Genomic DNA, 20,324 nt, shown 5'->3' with positions numbered 1-20,324 from the left:
TCACTTATCTCCTTCTGTACCATGAAAATTAAATATAATATAGTCCTGTGTACACATACAAACTTTTTATATCCAAATAGCCCATGATCACAAAGCCCAGAAATAAAGTTTTATTTAAAAAAAGAGGTGGCTCTTTTTAACCTTCTTGCTTGATAGGAAAATGCCACCAAATAACTTAGCCCCCTTTCCTGTTATTTAAAAATTTCCTCCTCTTCCTCCTCTTCCCCTTCTTCTTCCTCCTCCTTCTGTCTCCATATATATCTTAGTGTGGCTTTAAATTCTCTCTCTGCTTTCCCCAGTTTCCCAAATGGGATTATAGGGATTCATATCACACCTGACTGGGAGTGTTTCAGTCAATATCTACGTAAAATATATCTAATGTTGGATTGTGTGGTACAGAGTTCTTGGATTTGTTAGAGGTTGAACCTGGGTCCTGGCATCTATAACCAACTATGCTTGACCTCTAACCTCAATCAGCCAAAGAAAGAGATGCACAGTAGTGAAAAAGCAGAGAAAGATTTATTTAATGTAGCTACATTAAGAAGAATAACTAGAGAGACAGTCCTTCCCCAAGTCTGTCTTCAGAACCCTGACATGAGATTCCCATTAGGGTGGCCTAGGGCTTTGAGTTCTTGGACAGCCTCACTGGTGTGTGTACGCCATTTTTCTTTCTGTAACTCCATTAAAATAAGCGTGCACATATCATTCACTCCTGCATAGAACATTGTGATCGTACTGCTTTTACAAGGAGACCTTTGTTTTCCTAAGGTTAAAAGTTGTGTTGTTGTTATATCTGTTTCTTTTCCTCTCAGCTGATCACCAAATCCTCCCAGGGAAACTGATTAAATTCGACACAACCTTCCACAGGGCCGTGGTGCAGGTATCTGTCAGCCCCTTCTCCATCCCAGAATCTCTCTCCGAATGCCGACCTCTTCTTCTGCCCTCCTCTCTCCAGCCCTGCTCAGTGCAGTCTGCAGCTTTGCATTTCCTCTTAGAAGCCCCCTTCCCTCTTTCATGTCTTAGATTCCTCATTTTGAGTCTCAGAATTTCTTCCTTTCTCTTTTTTGTGTTGGGGTATCTTGCTGAGAGGAGATGAGAAGTAATTTATTTTATTTTATATATTTTTTTTCATGTTTATCAGTTGTGAAGTCAGCGGCTTGAGTTTAGAATTATAATCATTTTCACCCCATTGGAGGTATTTTCTTCTTTTGTTCCTATTTTATTAAAAGTTTGTTCTGAGATGTCTCCTTGGGACCTGGATTTTCCTCCTAGGGTCATCTATTTATCAGCGATATTTGGTGGCTCAGTGTGAGACTTGTTCAGGAATTCATTGTGTTGGGAACGCTATGACCTTTTTAACTTGGAGTTTGTTTTTCTGTTTTTCTTGTGTTTCTCTGCAGAATATTTCTACCCTCTGTTTTGTTTCTTTCCTTCTCATTTTTGAAATTGCATAGATAAAATGTTGGCCCTCTTGACTTAATATAATCGTTTTTACCTTAATCTCTTTTTTTCTGTTTTGTAGGGATTAGTTTACATTTTCACTTTGAGATAAAGTTTTGTTTTCAGCAATTATGGCTCCAATATCTAAGAAAACAATTTTCTTATTTCCAAGTATGGTCTTCTATTTATATAATCTCTTGTATTATTTTCTGCCAACTCCCTCAGTATTAGCTCTGGTGTCTTTGAAGTTACCTCTGTCCCATTTATCGATTTCGGTCAGTTACTGTGGTCATTTACTTCTTGGGTGAAGATATCAGAAACGTGACTACCCATTTTATTCTGCCCATAAAGTAATGGCCAGTTTGCTCAGTTTGGGGGCCAGTATCCTCTAACAGAGGCAATAGGAGTAGGCCAGAACCATAGGCCAGATTGATCTCCAGGGCACAGAGTTCTTTTGAGAGACCTCCACTCCAGGAGAGTCAGATCTTTTACTTCACTGCACAAGAGAATTTCAAAACGACCTGGTATGAAACAGAGTTAGCATTTCTCAGAAAGAATACCAAGCATGTCTGCTAGGACTCCCAGAAAATGGACACTATATTAGAGAAGGCAGTGGGCCCAGAAAATTGGTACAGAGATTCCCAAGGATTGACAACATGGCTGCCTGGGGCCTTTGCAGATCAACAGTCCTGGGGCTTAGCAGAGGCTGGCTTTCTCTGTTTGTTCTCTGAGGATTACAAAACAACTGGATTTCTTATTGAACCTGGTGGGACCTTTGGCTTCGTCTGTCTGATTGTGAGACAGGGCTTTGCTGTGGCCTCCAGCTACTCCTAGTCTTACACGCTCAACCTTCTCCCTCTTTAGCCTTGGTTGGCCTTGAACTCACAAAGATCCACCTGCCTCTGCTCCCCAAGTGCCAAGGGCTTGGATTAAAGAAGTGTATCACAATGCCTGGCCCAGCATGCTGTTTCTTTTCCCTTTTTGGTTTATTTTATTTTTTTGTTGTATATGGGTGCTTTACCTGTATATATGTCTAGGTACCATGTGTATGCTTGGTGCTCTTGGAGGCCAAAAGAGGGCGCTAGACCTTCTGGAAGTGGCATTAACAAATGGTTGTGAGCTGCCCTTTGAGTGCTGGGAATCAAACTCAGGTGCTGAGGAAGAACAGCCAGTGCTCTTGACTACTCAGTCATCTCTCTGGTCCATGGCACAACTTCTTTTATTTTCAAAGTAAAGACAGCTGTGGCACTCCGGGCCCAAGGCTCTGAATGAGGAGATATTCTCGGCTGGAAGATTCATAGGGAATAGAAATTTTTCTCTGGATTCGTGAAGCTTTGGAAGGCTTTCTCACCTGGTGGATAATTCAGCAGCACGTTAGAACAGGAGTTGGAATCCCAAGTGTTATGATGGCATGGGGTGGGTGGGGGAGGTAAAATGCACATGTTTTGTCTGTTGTATGTTTCCTCCATCCTAATCGTTCATAGAAATTTGGAGGTAGAAAGGAAATTGTAATTGCTGGAGTGTCAGACTACTGGGGTTGGTAGGAAGTCTCAATTGAATATAAAGAAGGCTGTTCCTATGCATTACTCTCTTCAATGAGCTCTTTCTTAGCACTGAAAGCAATTTCTCGGTGTCGATACACATTCATTAGGCCTAGTAATCTTGCTGCCTTAAGAGACTATGTAACTGATATAGGATTACAGTCATGTACTGAGTGCTACTCCACAGGTAGTGTCGTTAGTTTTGAAATAAATCAAGAGAAAGTTTGCAAGTATGGATTAAAAAGTGGGACTGGTGCAGTTGTATACTTAGAACATGAAATCAAAGTAATGGCGATGCTGTTTTGTGATTCTGCAAAGAATGTGACTGGATCTTGTCTGTAGACCCGAGTGCTAGCATAGGCGCACAAGTGACGTCACAGTAGATTGGAAGAGGCTGGCCTTACCTAGTGTTGACAGCTTGCTATATGCTCTCTCAAGAGGTGACTGAATGTCAATTTCACAATTTTTTGATGTAATGAACAATCATCTGGTTGCTTCTCTTCTCTCCAAACTGGTAGAATTGCTTTATTTTAGTGGGGCTTAAAGTCAGTGTTTTATTAATTTGTTTATTGTTTATCAGAAGAGACACATTCGGATAAAGACAGGCCCATTCAAGCTAATCGCTGGGAACGGGCTTTGGTTCTGGTGACAGTGTTATGGCCAAGTAACTTTGGAATAGGTAACTGAGCCTTAGCGATTGGTAAGCAACTTTTATTTTGCCTACTAAATTGGTGATTGATCTTAGTGCCTGAAGAGTATCTGCTTTAGAGAAAACTCACATAGTTGTGGTGTGCTAATTCTGGGGAAATAGATGAGGGATCTACTGGGAGCGAAGGTGTTGAGAATCTGAAGTTCGTCTCGAGACCTTGCAGAGCTCAGGGTCTGCAATAAGAAACATTAGCACGCCTCTGCAGAGGAACACAAAGGGGCGAACATGTGATCTCTCCCAACTTCCTGTGTTCAAATCTGTACTTGGAACATGATGGAGACAGGAGGTGGGGACCGTGGGAGATCAGTAGGTCAGAAGGTGGGAGGGAGGGTAGAATCCTCACAAATGGAATTAGAGTCCTAGGGAGCTGAGTGAAGCCCCAGGAAACAGATGAAGACTCCTGTTTAATCTGGAAGTGGCTGCGCCTTCAGTTTGAAGGCTTTGCCTTTTGCCCCCAGAACCGTGAATAAAACATTTTCTCTGTCTATCAGCTGCCTGGTATGTGATTGCAATGCAAGCCAATTATGATAAAGACTTCGTTCGATTAAGAATACAGATCCGGTGAGATCTTTCTGTGGATCTTCAGCGTGCTCACTTTCTCTAGAACAGGATTTCTTCAAAGCATTCGTGTAGCTGTGGCTTGAACCCAATACTTTGCCGCAGGACAATATGTGGTTAGTAAAATGTAGTAACCATATACCTCGGTGAACGGCAATTGAATACTAATCATCCATTTTAGCTCTGTGACTGCGTGACTGAATGACGGGAAGGCTCTGTGTTCTGTGATGAGTACAGTGAACATACAGAAACTGTGAATCTCCTCCGTCCGTCTTCATGTGTCGTGTGCTGGACTGAGGGTCATGACCACTGCCACCTGAACATTATCCAGAAGAAGTCCTTTTATGATTTTCCTTCATAAGGAATTCTCACCAAAGAGTCTTGAATATTTAAACGGAAGATACTGGTTTTTTTTAAAAAAAATATCTTGCAGCAAGCTGAGCATTCAAAAATTATTGCATTGATTCCAGAGTCTTTTTACTAAAAATAGTTTACAATTTTGCCTCATTTATAGCGTACAATAGTAGCCTTTACTTTGTTATTGATCTGTCAAATAGAAAAGGATGTTCAAAAATATAAAATAAAAAGATAAGTGCATTTGGAACAATTTTGTGTGAAGCTTTGCTTGATGAAACTTCAATAATATCTGAGACAATCACTTTTGAAGAATTTCATTCATTTACTGCCATCTAGATCTCCCGGCATATTTCAAATCAGCGTCATTATCATGAAATCATATCTCCTCAATATTTGAACTTCAAGTCTAAACATTGCATAATCTCCCACAAATACTGTCAAGAATACTTTTTTCCTCTATACCTTCATACAGCTCTATAATAATGCCCACATTTGCTTCTTCAACGCTTCCTCTGTGTCCACTGGCAGAAGCAGCCTAGTCGACCAGATGGTCTGCTGGTTTGAGGAGAGCCATTCCTTGGCCCTTGTTTAATTCAGGAGTTTATTAAAGTCTGCCTAGGAGCATCTAATGAGAGAGCATAAGGATGCTGCTGAGAAGACAAGGTACTTTGGCAACATTTCTGCATTTTCTGCCCGCCCTTGGCTGGGCATTGATTTTAATTGCCTTATCTTAGTAAAGACCACTAAATGAATCATTTGAGCAATTAAAAAAAAAGCATTTGTTCACATGACATAATATTTTAGAGACATGGCCATAGGTATAAAACCCATGACTTGTAGTTTTAGAAGCAGACTCATCTTTTTTAGGTTGAAAAGGAATCAATTCTTGCATTTGGTTTAATTTTTAGGTCCAGTATTAAGATTTGAGCAATGTCACTCCTAGGCTCATGAGTTTGAATACTTGATCCCTAGCTGGTGGCACTGTCTGAGGAGGTTGTGGAATCTTTGAGAGGAGTTTAGCTGTCAATCACAGCTGCAGGTCACTAAGTTCAGTCCTCAATGATTCTAACCAAACCCCGATTCTAGGACTCTCTGATCCCTGGCACCCCGAGATGTGTTGAGGAAATTTGTACTGCTGTTGCGGTAGTCTGTGTTCCCAGTGCTGTACTTCTCTACCCAGAAGAGGCCAGTGACACCCTCCTTCTTTAAGATGTTTTTCTAAAATCGGGTATTTTTCATAGCTTTGGAAGAAAATAACTAATAGAACCACCATGCCTGTGTTCTGGGAGCCTAGGAAAGAATGATCAGGGAGTTCAGAAGAGTGCAAGGTTCTCTTTGGGATCGGGCATTCACTTCAAGGCATGCCAAGCTGCCATGGCGGACACCACCCTTGGAAAGCCCTGTTGGGTGTTTCAACCTTCTGCTTTCAGAGATTCTTTATCCACCAAACTCATGGGTGGGGGCTAGTTTTTACTTCCGTGAGAAATGTTTTATCTGTTCTGCTTTTCACTCCAATTGGTATCAAGAATAAACATTTCTTTTGGGAAGTAAACCTAAGCATCATTTTCTGGTCTTTCAAATAAAAATAGGCAGAGATTTTTTTTCCCTCTTGAATATTTTGTTTAAACTAATTAAAAGATACTAGCAGACTCCCATTTCCACTTTCCCTTTCATTGTTAATAGTATAATTTATTAGTTCATAGTAAGAGACTTAGCTAATGCAGCCAATACAATATTTTATGCCAACTTTTATATTAAAGACAATTACCATGGAGATATAGTGAAACGCATTGGGGGATATAGTATCGGCGAATCAATCCCACACCAGTTATGTTTTAAGGGGTTATTTATTTTGGGGGGTAAAACTTACATACACCATAAACCGTCAGGAAGGGAGCCTAGTCGCTGGAGCAGGAGGCGGGAGCAGGAGCCAGGACCAGGCGCTGGAACCAAGAGGGCCTGATCCGGGATCTGTGGCTCTTTTTAGAAGAGAAATATACCACGCCCCAGTGGGCTGGTATTTCAGCAGCTATTGGCTGACGGAGCGGAAGGCGCTCCCCGTTGCACTGTGGGCTCGTGCTTCAGCGACTATTGGCTGAGGCAGCGGAAGATACTCCCACAACAATATAGTATGCCAATAAACTAATTTATTATTACTATGATTAGCTAAAAGACACTTCTCTTATGAGGAAGTGACTTGACTTGACAAGAGAAACTGACTTGAAGTTATCTCCCGAAATGATGGCTACCTAATGCAGTGCCTGAAACAGAATGAGTACAATTTATTATACTCATTATATATAAATATGAGTATATTTATAGTGAGGTGCTGCTTCTAAAGGGTGCCTTTGTGTGACAATAATTCCTTTCATTTCATTTGACTGAGTATACAATTCCACGTTCAAAATAATTTTGCTTCCAGAGCTTTAAAGTTATGAATCTGTTGTCATGTGATACCCAATTTTGTAGATTAACAAAAAAACTTGCAAGGTGAGTTCTATTATTTTTAAGAGTTTTTGCTTTATTTACTGATTTTTAAACCTTTCTATGAAGGCCTTGTAGTTTTCACTGGTTGGGATTATGATATTATCGTTCAATAGTCTAAAAGTAATTTTTTTTAGAAGACTCCAAGCTGACTCCTGCTTTATCCTTGGTAAACTCTTTTAAACTCAACCCCACAGTCTTTCAGCTCAGAGAACATGATGTGTTTTGTTAGCTTTCTTTTCTGTTTTCCTCTTCTGGGCCCAAATTTTGCTAAGCGTTATGCTTGTCAGTCTTGTGGTTTTGAGAGCATTAACCTCTAACATCTTTGATTGTCAATTGTATCATTATAAAGTGGAAATTAAAATCCCTGGGAGGAGGGGTCAGGACTCAATATGTCAATCATCCTTACCCTTTCAGATGCTGTGTAGCTCTGAGCCTATCCTTTTGATCAAGGGACTCAAGTCTAAATATAGACCTCAGGCTCCTACAGTGCTGTCTGGGCTGTTTTTAGCATGAAGGTTATTGGACACGACCCAAGTCTTCAAGGTAGCACTAACTCATTTGTGAAAGCCCTTTGAACGGTGCGTTATGGGACAAATACAGAGGTCAGTTCCAAGGAAAGGATCAAAGTGTGTGTGCAGATGGGAGAAAATATTGACTGATGAGCTTACACTTAGAGCTTGTTTTCAGGTAGGTATCCATACAATAGACAGTGGGCTTTATGGTATTCTCACATAGCTTCAGCTAGCGTTTACAGAGGCATCGCTGTGGTCATTTCCCATTCCTTCTTAGAGTCTTCCTTAGATCCTAATTGTTGATAGGGCTGGCTAATATGCCTCCTCAGCTCAGTCTTCAAGCTGTGCAGGAGACTGGCTTTACTGAAATGTCACAGTTTTGTGCCCCCTATACCCAATATAGACAAGTTCAACAGAACTGCCATACATGGGCTGCAGATGCATGCTTCAGCATTGCCAGGGCATAAATTTTATTTTTTAATAAATTCGTTCTTTATAGAGCCCTCCAGTAAAACTCAGTAAATCTCAGTATGTTTCCTGGATCCCCAGCATTACCTTTCTCTGAGATTTCTACCTCCCACTTATTCCAAGGAAGTTGTTCTCGTACCATCTGGCTCAGAGGCCTCTTTCCCGACCAAAGCTCTTGCCAGTCTCTGTAACTCCATATTTTGCTTCTCTTTGTGGGCCAGAACCTACAAATTACTTGTGTGTTTCTTATGACACATGGCTTACTGCATCAAAGTGATTTTTCTCTGGAGGGAGGAAAACGCTTCTCCTGTATATACCTTTTTTTTTTAAAAAAATATTTTTTTACCATGATAGGTGTTGGCATATACCTTTAATCCCAGCACTCGGAAGGCAGAGGCAGGTAGATCTCTGTGAGTTTGAGGAAAGTCTGCTCTACAAGAGCTAGTTCTAGGACAGCCTCCAAAGCTACTGAAAAATTCTGTCTCAAAAAATGAAAAAATAAGAAAGAAAAAAATTACTTTGAAGTTTATTATAGAGCAATTCGATCGGCTTTATTATGTTAGCCTGTTGCTGCTCATTTGTATTTATGTTTGTCTTTAATTCCCTTGTGATTTACACTTTGAGAGGGTTGGATAAAAGTCTGTTACTATATTATTGCAATCTGATTCTCTTAGTATCTGCATTTGCTTTATAAATGTGTTACATACTCACCTTCATGTTCTTTTTAATGTGGATTGCACCATCCAGCACTGTACTGTTTTCTTCTTTCATGTTGGATGCTTTTCACTGAGTTCACATTCACCTGAGTTTTATATCTGTTTCCTTCCCCTCCTTCCTTCTTTTTCTCTTCTTTGCCCTACATGTCTTTCCTATTCTTTTGTTTCTGGCTCTGTGGATCACTGGTTTATAAAGGTTTCTCTTTCCCACAGAATAAAGTGGAAAGATCTTTGCAATTAAACTGCAAATGTGTTTCCTTTCGGTAGGCAAGTTTATCTGCATAATATTTCTGAGACATCATGCAAGTGTTAGGTTATTACTGTCATTTTCTACTGTTTCACAATGTATAGATTAAAAAGTCAAGACATTTTTCTGAACTTTATGTTTACTTTTTATTAGTGAAGTTTGTATTTTCATTACCTTTATGCTAGTAATTATTAGATAATTAGATAGAAATTTAACTAACCTTTAAAATTACCATTCTTCTCCAAAGATCAATAATAAAGCTAATATTTTGCTTTTACACCTCCCTTTTCTGTCAGCTGATTTTAGGATTGTGAAATAAATTATTTAAAATTCTCTTGTGAGTTACCATTTTATATTGCTTTGTTCTTAGTTACCAAGGGAGTGAAGTGTGTATTGCATGTCATGTCCTCCTTAGACTTTGATTCATATTTAGAAAGTCTTGCTTTTTCCATACTGCTATGGTCTATATTATTTGCATTTTATTATGACTGCACAATCATATACTTGGTTGAACCTTAGTACTGCAGCTAATTTCAGTCTTTACTCCAGACCAGTTGGCTCTCTCATGTGTATCCCATCGTCTCTTGATGGCTACAGTTTATCTTTGAGCAAACTTGAGAAAGTCCCAAGAGAAAAAGTTTTTTTATTTTGTAAACTTCTAAGCATTGCTGCATTTATTATTAGTGACTCTTTTTGTTTATAAATCTTATATTTTCTTTCATAAAATGTTTCATGAGAGTTATTCTTTCAAGGGTAGCAGGCTGAATGCACCAAAATATTTAAGGGATGGATTTTTTTCATCACTTTTTCTTTCTTTTCATTTTTTGAGGCAAGGTTTCTCTATGTGACTTTGGAGCCTGTCCTGGAACTTGTTCTGTAGATCAGGCTGGCCTTAAACTCACAGATACCTGCTTTCCTCTGCCTCCTGAGTGCTGCGATTAAAGGCATGCATCACCACCACCTGTCTTTCCCATACATCTTAGACCTTAACAATCAGATCTTTCTTGATTTTTATCCAAAGAGTTTAACTTTAAGAGGATGAATAAGGACACTAAAAATAAATCTCACACTAGCTCAGAATTGGGTGTAATAAAGGGTTATTTATTTAGGGGTATACTCACAGATTACAATTCTCTGCACGAATGGGGAACAGAAACTGAATCATGCTGCCAGAAGAGAGGCCAGACCCATGCTTTACATCAACATTTATAGTATAAGAGGCCACACCCAAGTGGGCAGGTAACTTAAAGGCTACTACTGGCTGTAGGAATTCTTACAGTACCTCCTCTTTTTGTTTAAATAAGAGAGTTTTAGGCCTAATACAAAGTTATATACAATAAAAACAAATATCAGGTATAAAAACTAGAATTACAACCAGAATACAGAATATCAAGCAAGAAACATGATAAATGTTTCAATAATTATCATATCCTAATGAGTTTAAGTCTTGTATAATAAATAACTTGGCCAAGTTATGAGAGGGAAGTAACTACAATTATCTAGTCTTCAACCCCATTGAAGACCCGAGAAGGAAAATATTATTACTTGAGTAAGCAGAAAGTGCAATCAAGCAGCTTCCAAAATGTGCAACAAATGACAGAGACAACTGGCTACCTGGGAAATCACCCAAAATCTTACTTGCTACTTTGGAGCAACCAACTTTGGCTAAGGCCTAGAGTAACTGACAGACCATTGTCAAAGACAGGAAAATTTTCAAAACTGTCTTACCCTATCTTTACAAGATTTGACAGTCTTTCTTTCTTGTATCCTGCTTGTCCTGTCCAGATCTCATGCATTTTGTCAGTGATCAATGCATAGGCAGTTTCTTGCTCAAGGCTAGTTTTGCCAAGAAGAAAACAAAGTCCAAGTGGAGTGTCTTCGGTGCTCAACATTCTCTAGGGAATAGTTTGGTGTTGCCAGGAACAATCGTGTCTCATGTCAGCAGAACCCTAAGTTATTTAAATGCCATATTCTACAACTCTTTGAAGTGGTTGAAGATTATCTATCTATACAGAATACAATCTCCATGCATCTAAAGAACCTGATTAATCTAACAATAAGTATGACAAACAAGGATTTTTTTGACCTTTTATTCTTAATTGACCTTTAATTCTTAATACTTATATAACTTAAAGACTAAGATTTATTATTAGAGTATTAAACAATCTTTAAACAACTGTGCAACAAATGAGAGCAATGACCTCAAAATGTAAACAATGTTTAAGTATCTTGATCAGAAGTAGATCTGTATATTGTATATTGCAATATAATAAATAAATCCTAAAATTGTATCAATATACAAAATGTCTTAAGCAGAGGTAGAAGCATGCATGCATACAATATGACAAAATAAATTTGCCTAAGTATACAAATATTATGGACCAAAATAGGAACATATTCAATAGAATTTAAGTTTGCATCCATATAAAGAAATCTAAACCAATGTAAATTGCCTATAAATAATAGTTCACAAGCTCTATTACTCACTATTATTATTAGTGTGAGTAAGCTTACACTAATCTATTATCCCATCTAATTTTCTTTCTTTTTTTCAAAGAGATCCCTGAGCCTACATAATTTCTCTCCCAACCCCCAGCCTTATACCAATTATAATCAACCCCTAATTGATGTCCCTAACCTTGAGGACAAACTTTGTTGGGAGAGGGGACATTGTCTTTTAGAATTACTTTCAGCTGTCATGGGAGCGATATTCTTTCTATGGGATCCTGTGAAAGTAAAATGATGGTTGACAGCTTTTAGATCTCTCACCATTCTCCATTTACCAAATTTCTTTTTTACAACAAATACAGGAGAAGTCCAAGGGATGGCTGTATATAATGCAGTTTGATGATTTTTACTCTCTCCTCTCCATCTAGTGCTATTCCCACTCCCACTGATCTCCCCACTTCTCAACTAACCTCCTTCTACTCTTGAACAAAAGCAAACTTTTAGATGAAAGGCACATACTTCCCTAGTGTTCCCAAAAGTTTGCCCTTTTCTTTTTTATGTTTTTATTACTTTGTTTTGTAACTAAATAAGTTTAATTAGAGTAAATAGTATTATGGGTGAGGGTTCTTTAATAGGAGCATGGGCACCTTATCAATGGCTATACCACCAAACTATTAAACCAATAACTGGGTATAAGTCTTCAGAGAGGTGTGGGGACCCCTGAGTACTTCCTGCTTCCTTGAAAGGCTATTGAAGGTCTCTGTCTTGTGTAGATTTCAAAGATAGTTCAAGAGTGCAGCAACAATGTCAGGTTTAGAAGTCAGTACTTCACAGCACAGCTATCCTTTCCTCTTTTCACAACATTATTTTTGTCCTTTCTGTGATATTTCCTGAAAATTGGAGGGAGTGTCGTAGTGGTGCCATTTATACATGAGCATTCAATACTCATATGTTTTCAGCCCTTTGATCCATTATAAGTTTTACAGTAACTGCTAACCACTGTGGAAAAAAGACATACTACTGTGTGGATTTAATCAGTGATTTTGAAAGGCAATTCGACAAGGAAATCACGGTCATTCATCAAAACAACAACAGCTCTCCCACTACGTCCTATGACTTCTCCAACCTTGGGTTTTTAATTTACAGTACTATACATGAATTCCTTCTTGTTAAATCAGTGTCAAATCTAATGAAAAGTGATTGGTTGCCCCCTTTGCAAACTTGTCACTCTTACTCTCAAGAACACATCTTGCCGACTAGTCTGCAGTGTTGTGCCCTGCATAATAGTTGAGTAAGACTGTTCAGCTGCTTTTACAGTTCCTTCTGATGCTCCGAGGAATAGCCAGCAGACAAAACACTTCTCAGTCACAGCCTGATTTCTTTAAATCCTCCTCTATATGTATTTTTTTTTGAGCCCTAGGGTTTTTTTCATATAGTTTCGGTGTGCAACCCACAGTAGTGGAAACTGCCTGAATTGTTTTAGGGGCTCATGGGAGTCTCGCTGACCAAGTACTCAAACTTTATGCTAAGATTATATTATCATTTTTTTCTTATATTCAACTTTTCTGATTATCTTTTACCATTGTTCTTATTTGCTTCTGTGAAGATTTGTCTTTTAAATCTTTCAGTTTTGGAGTTGGAGCATGTGCCATGGTGTGCATGTGAAAGTCAGTGGGCAGCTTGTAGTTTCTCCTTTCTCTCTACCTTCTGGGTTCTGGGGTCAATCTTAGTGCCAGTCTTGGAGGCAAGCACATTTACTCCCCGAGCCATCTTGTCAGTCCAGTTCTTACATCTGAAAGTATTTTTTTTTTAAATAAACAAGTAGGTAATTTTTCTTCTCACTTTGGCTGACTTTTATCTCTGTCACCTCTTTGGCTGTAATTGCAATTTTCATGGGGAATTTAATATACTGAAATTGGATCTTCATTTTCTGCTTGTGCAAATTCCATATTTCTTGCTACTGTTTTTCCAATGTGTTGACACTTATTTGGAAATCTTTGAAGAGGATCTTTGTGGGAGGCTTTGTGTTGCCTGTACTGCATTTCTGTTATGTTAAGTCCCTGCTTCAGGCCCTGGGATTGTTTTTGGTGTGTGGTTCTAGGATCTTTACCCTGGGGTCACAAGAGGGTTGAGGACTACCTCCTTTCAGTTCTCTTCCCTCCTCTTTCTCAAGTGCTTTTCAGTCTCTCATGAGTTTATGGACATCCTGTCACTTCTCATGCGAAAGGGATGGATCTAATTCTGTGTTTTTAAAATAAAAGAAACTCCAGGGTTCTTTTAATTGTAGAAATTGTTTTAGTTTCCTTTCTCCATAAAGCATCATTTTTATCCCATCCCAGAATAAAAGAATGAGACACCTTCTTTCTCAGCAAGGATATTATTTCCTCTCCTCCCTTGCCCCTTCTTCATTCTGTTCTCTTCATATCACTTGAAGTTCTGAGGGGATGGAAAGAAAGGTAAGTACTTGATTCACACATTCAGCTTACTTTTCTTAATAATATCCTCAAAACAACTGAAGGTGTTTAATCAAGATATTCATGTCAGTTGGGTGGTGGTGGCGCACACCTTTAATCCTAGCACTGGGAAGGCAGAGGCAGGCAGATCTCTGTGAGTTCGAGGCCAGCCTGGTCTATGAGAGCTAGTTCCAGGACAGGCTCCAAAGCTACAGAGAAACATTGTCTTGAAAAAAATAAAAGTTTGCACTTTTCCTCATCTGATATTTCTCTGTATGTTATACCCTTAATCTTCCTAAACAGCATTCCTAAATAAAATATTGATCTTCCACATTAAGATAAAATTTATACCAAAATGTATATTTTTATTCTGTAGATGAGAGTTATACTCTTTAGTGGCATAGAGTGGCTATTCCTATCTGCCTCGCCCCATTTTTCCAGACTTTCGTTGAATAACTGTGCAGATTTTCCACTAGGATTTACCTTTATTCTTAAATTCTTTGTCATTAGAATTTTCTAATCTTTTGTTATGTCTCTCTTTTGGGTTTTCTTCATTTTACATTCAATTACAAAACTTAATACATTGTTTAAGTCTTGTGTGTGTGTATGTGTGTGTGTGTGTGTCCACTTAATCCACCTTGAGACAATACCCCCTTGCCAGGCTGAGATAATGGATCTAGGAACAACTTTGGGTAGAACAGGCGGGGACATTTTCAAATAATCGAATAAAGTATACACTGTGATTCCCATCATCACTAGGGCTTATGTATAAGTCACTCAGCGATTTCTTTTAAGAAGACATTTGCTGTGAGTTGTTAACCTGGTAAGATATTCTAGGCATTCTCCAAGAAAGGAAATAACTTGGAGTGAAGAGGGAAAAGCCTTGTTGGTAACACTGGGCTCATTGGGGTGAAGCGACAGCATGTGGTAGGCCCGAGAAGCAGCGGGCCTTAGAAGGATGGATGGTGTCAGAGACAGAAGTTCTGATTTTTTCACGTAGAGGTAGAGGCTATGCACGCTGGCTGCTGTAAGAAACTGCTTCTGATACTCGTGTTTGCAGAACACTGTGCAGATTTAGCATTCATGCCAGTAGCTGTGCCAAGAATGTCATAAAACAAAGATATTCTGCTAGGTGGGATGGTCCACACCTTTACTCTCAGCACTCTGGTGATAGATGCAGGTGGATCTCTGTGAGTTTGAGGCCAGCCTGACCAACATCAACAAAGAGAGTTCCAGGCCAGTCAGAGCTACAAAGTGAGACACTGTCTTAAAAAACAAACAAACAAACAAACAACCAAAAAGAAATAGCCAGTGCCTTGTAAATGGGTATTTTTATGCAGAATTAGCCATAAGTTAAAATAAGGGAGGCTTTTTTTTTTTTGTGGCCAGAGTGACTAGTCTTTCCCCATTGACTGTGCATGAAGATAAGTAATGTCCACTCTACACAGAGAGTGCCCTGCTAGGTATTCTGGGAAGAACAGGGAAAGTTAGGACCTGAGTCCCACTGATAAGGACTGTAGTTTCCTTAGGCAGAATTGCCTACAAATTGTAAAAGAATTTATAAGTTATTAAACCACTGCAATACTAAGCTCAGACCCAAACACAAGCAATGGATATAAAAACGCACAAAACAACAACTACTATGACTTAGAAGGAAGGATGACTTCCTGGCGGAGTGATCTTTGATGTGGGTCTTTGAGAGAGATGATGTACCTGGAGATTCAATAATTTCCCTCAGGTGGGTAGCTCACTAGCACAGTAAGGACAGATGAAGGGGTGGGGAAGGCTGCTTTGGATAAAGCACAAACTTGGTTGGCTAAGAGGTTCATGTAGGTTCTCTCCTTATACCTGCCCCCGTGAATATACAGTACACTTTGTAGATTGTAATAGTTACACTTGATAAATTAACTATCTGTCAAATGATTTAAAACTTGTAGAGGCTTGATATGTTGGATGTTGGTTGGTAAACTCAAGATCTGGATTCTGTCTTAATACGATAGAGTCCTTTTATGGATTTGCATGGAGTAATGCAAAGCAATGCTAGTTTGAAGTCATCCAGACTTCCAACCTGAGCATAAACTTGACATCTTCTCATAGATCCCCATTAGTTCTCAGGCTCTGTGCTCTTTTCTATTAATAATTTCTGAAGAAAAGTGTGGCGTCTTTCTTGGTGTCTGCCTTATCCTAATGTGCAGTTTCTTCTCCCGTGGTGCACCCCTGGTATTGGACATTTAATAGCTATTAGTATTGCCAGCTAGAGAGTGTGATGCTTTAATTTAAATGCTCATTTTACTCGGAGTCGGTGATGTATCTTATTTAGTAATATACCTAATGTCTAACAATGTGAACACACGGTGGGTTATTTTCTTAATTGTTATAGTGAAATAAATGATTTTGGTTTTGATGAAACACCAAGAAGATATTTAAGACTAAAATAATACTTTACAATATTTATGTTGAAATTGGGGATACAGTAAAGTAAAATATTATGAATAATATTCTTGAAACTATGTAGGTATTGAAGATTTTGTCAATATTGGCTCAGGATGATACCAGAATTTTACCTATCTTTTATTTCATAGATAGTAGCCCCATCTCTGCAGTAATTTTCGTTGAGAAGATCACCTACATACACACACACACACACACACACACACATACACACACACACACACACACACTTCACATGTGGACATCATGAAGGTTTGAAGCGAGTCAGCTAGATGGCTCAATAGGTAAGGGTGCCTCCTGCCAGGCCTGTTATTTTGAATTTGACTTCTGGACCCACCCAATCAGTTTCAGAAGACAACGGATATCTACAAGCTGTATTCTGGCCTCTACACATGTGTGGTGGTATGCATGTGATCACACATATGCACAATAAATACACGTCATAAAATTAGAGGGGATATTTAAGAGGAAGAAGGTTCTAGTTTGGCAGAGTGGGAGACAGAGAGAGTAATAATAATAAGGTGAAAATGTCGATGTAGGGTTTGCAGATTGTAAATATTATTGTGAAATCATTGCTTCGTGAAATGAATATATGCTGATAACTTTTCTCATGATAAACATTACTGCACAAGGATCAAACTGATGTCCCCAACCCGGGCCAGTCTGAGATTACCTACCTTAAGCACACCTACTGTCCCTGCTCCCAGACACTAAGCTAAGGGGACACTGGGCTTTGGAATTCAGAGTGGGGATTCTGGAGGAGCAGTGCCGCTCTCTCTTGAGAAAGACGAGCTCAGTTTGTGCAGAAATCAGACTCCGCTGGGACAGCGAGGTAATCCTCAGGAAGAAGCAGTTTGCGCAGTGAAATGGGAAGTGTGTGTCTGGGTAGTCCTGCTGCTCCCGCCTGCCCTGTTGATGCAAAGCCCTGTTATTGTCTAGAGACGACAATGTGCCTTCAGGGCTGAGGGCAGTGCTCAGTCTGTGGGGCACTGACAAGAAGCACTAAGGGTTCGGCAGACTTTGCCAATGTGACAGTCCAGACTGACTTCCCAACTGTGAAAACTGACCAGTTTTTACCTGCAACATTTTTGGATATTTTTGAGTGTTTCTTTCCTTCTTTTTTAGAAACTTCCTTGTTAAGCATTATTCTTTTTGTTTTGTTTTGTTTCACTTGTGAACTTCCTCTAACCCATGATTTTATTCTAATTTTTATTAGAATAGAAATTATAGGTATTCTAAGAAAAGTAAAAAAAAAATTTTCAAAGTTTAAGATAGCTTTAGGAGCAGCTGTTTTCAAGTTTTTTTTTTTAAGATGCTGAAGTGTGCTAAATTGTGCAAACCTCTGTGTAACCTAAACATGTGTGAAGATCAGACCAGATATCATGAATTCTCCTTTTTCTATTTCACATTACTTCTTTTGACGGTCAGACTTGTGTCTAGTAGGTAATATTCAACAGGACATGACCTTGAGAATGACTGGAAGTTTCATAGTAGAAACATTTCTGTTGTTTGGGCTATGATCTATATCGCTTATATTAAAACGAGCCTTAAAACTTAGAGCATAAATTAAAATATTTTGCTTGTTTTCAGCCAGAGTTTCTCTCTGAGCCTCATAGCTGACGCTGCAGTTGGAGCATTTACTAGTTTTGTGAGTAGCGTAAGTAAATTTGGTTCATATACGTAGTTGTATACCTCAACGTTTCTAACTAACGTAACGTATGCAAGCAATGTAAAAGGTTTTCGCATCGCCTCACGTTGAAATGCTTTGGCGAAACAGCTGTTTCGCCAACAAAGATGGCATTGAGTTGCACTGTTTTGGAAAAAAAAAATGTGAAGGGAACTAGATGCCTGTTAATCTGGGGCTCTTTAAATATCATAAACAAAAGTATCCGAATGAGTCTCCAAGGACAAAGGCGGGGTTCTGGAGGCTGTGATTGGCTACTGCCCTGTCCTGTCTGCAGCCATCCTTAATTGGCTTTGGGTAGACTGGGATCACAGGGGCAGGGTGACATTTCCTACTCCCCTAGAGCTTCTCTCCCTGAGCCCTGAGATTCCCGAGGAGTTAGCATCAAGGACTCCTTTCATTTTGTCTATGAGCTCTCGGAGAGGACCCTTCTCGAAGGACAAGCATGAGTCTGAGTGCAAGAAGAGTTACTCTGCCTGCAATCACACCACTGGTTCTACAGAAGAGGGTAGGTGGCTTATTTGGCTTTGTCCACCCTCGTCATTTTTCTGTCTGCCTTTATTTTTCTGTTACTGTGTGTATTTACTGCCAACTTCGAGCCTTACATAACTGTGAGGGAAGACTAGAATGCATTGAGACTACGGGTACTTAAAAAGACATATTATTGGAATTAACCCCGGCGGGGGAACACTGCCAGGACATCCCTGTGGTAAAAATACCTCTATACAAAAGCCGCTGGTCTCAGTTACGGTCTGTTGTAATTTAGAGATTACATACAGTGAGCATTCCCCTTTTTATCCTTCCCTTCTGTAACTTCAGGCATCTCTGCCCTCAGTTCAGCAGGAAATCTGCTGGCTGTGGGGGTCTGTGCTCGTGGAGGGACAGCTTCTTTGTTTGCCTGTAATTCCATAATGCACCCACCTCTTCATTGTGGGGAGGGCGGTGTAGCGTTTCACGCATTATCTTCACGTGTCTACCCTTTTCTGTGGGGTTTCTGTTTGCTCACGAAAGTTTCCATGGAATTCTCCTAGGAAAGGGCTTTCTATTAATTATTAATGCAGTGAAACCCATGTGTGAAAATATTAGTGTTTTTAAAAAGATTCCTTTTGTGTCTTACTTGGGACATTTCATTTTGCAAGACTGTATCTGTCCCATGTGATGGAGTCACAGCGGGCTTCTCCTGCCAGCACACCAAGATCCTCCAAACAGCTTACAGGGTCACTGTCGTGGTGTAGAGAGAAGAGGCATGGCGACTTCCCTGAATGGTTGTAGTGGCATAAGAAAGTCTAACTTTTCTTTCTCTACTAAGCTTTTTCAAAGTTAACTGTTAACTATTAGTGCATTCCATTAAGCCAAAGGTCGTGTTTTAACTTACGTGAAACAGGATAGATTGAAAAGCAAAAGCAATTAAAAAATCTTTTTAAGAAAATCATTTCTCTTATTGCTCTTAATTTTTAGCTTCAACTTATTATTTTTTTTTAGCTGTTCAATTACTAGTTACCAAGTCATTCTACTTGGTATTGACATAGCTAAATTGCAATTTTGACAATATGTGTTATTTTACTTGATGGTTTTCTTTCATTTTCAAATTTAATTAAAACCTTCTCCTTTAAGCTTGACTCTTTGTTTTGGCTTAGATTTCATTGCAGTGTGGGTTGGTTTTTTTTTTGTGGGTTGATTTTTTGAGGGTTATGCATGTAGTGAAAGTATATGAATGTGTATCCAATTCATGCTCTGTTAGAGGTTTTTTCCCCCAGTTAATATTACCGTATGGGCTCACCATAACTCCACATATTCTATAGCCATTAATTGGATTAGTTGCCTATTGTTTGGAGTCCCCTTATTAGCTGAGCTATCCTGGTCCATCACGTCAGGTCACATTCTGACCTGTGTGGGGGACAGTTGAGGTGTAGATAAATGGCATCTGCAGAAGGATTTGGGGCTGTTGTTCTGTGACCCCAACGGTAACTTTCGTGTTGCCTTGCTTCCAGTTAACATTTGAAGTTGTCTATTTTTGTGTTTGTCATACTGTCTGAAACCATGGAAAAGGATGTGCCGTGATTTCATCTGAGCTGCTAACGAAGGAGGGATTGGGAAGAACAAAGCTTGGCTGGAAAGCAGCAACAGCACAGTTGGCCGAGGAGAAAACGTGGCGGCTCTGGACAGCCGCACGTTCTTCTGCTTTCTTACTAAGAATTTATTATCAGATTGTCATCGTAATAACTGTGTACATCAAAATTCCCAACGGCCAGC

The 20,324-nt window shown here is 39.3% G+C and overlaps 1 protein-coding gene across 3 annotated transcripts in view; it reads left to right on the top strand.

Annotated features, from left to right (window-relative positions):
* Grb14 (growth factor receptor bound protein 14) overlaps positions 1 to 20,324 on the top strand; it is a 109,155-nt gene that overhangs the window by 29,585 nt on the left and 59,246 nt on the right. Inside the window, exon 1 of one of the 3 annotated variants that reach the window (XM_048425699.3) lies at positions 18,361 to 18,579. The exons of the other annotated variants lie outside the window; for them this stretch is intronic. Coding sequence (XP_048281656.2) covers positions 18,517 to 18,579 — 63 coding nt within the window. The 5' untranslated portion in view covers positions 18,361 to 18,516. Of the gene's footprint in view, positions 1 to 18,360; positions 18,580 to 20,324 lie in introns of those variants that run through there. 3 annotated transcript variants of the gene reach the window in all.

Source organism: Myodes glareolus, chromosome 21 (assembly GCF_982192425.1).
Source record: "Myodes glareolus chromosome 21, mMyoGla1.1, whole genome shotgun sequence".
Classification (NCBI taxonomy): domain Eukaryota; kingdom Metazoa; phylum Chordata; class Mammalia; order Rodentia; family Cricetidae; genus Myodes; species Myodes glareolus.
This window is presented reverse-complemented; position numbering and strand designations above follow the sequence as displayed.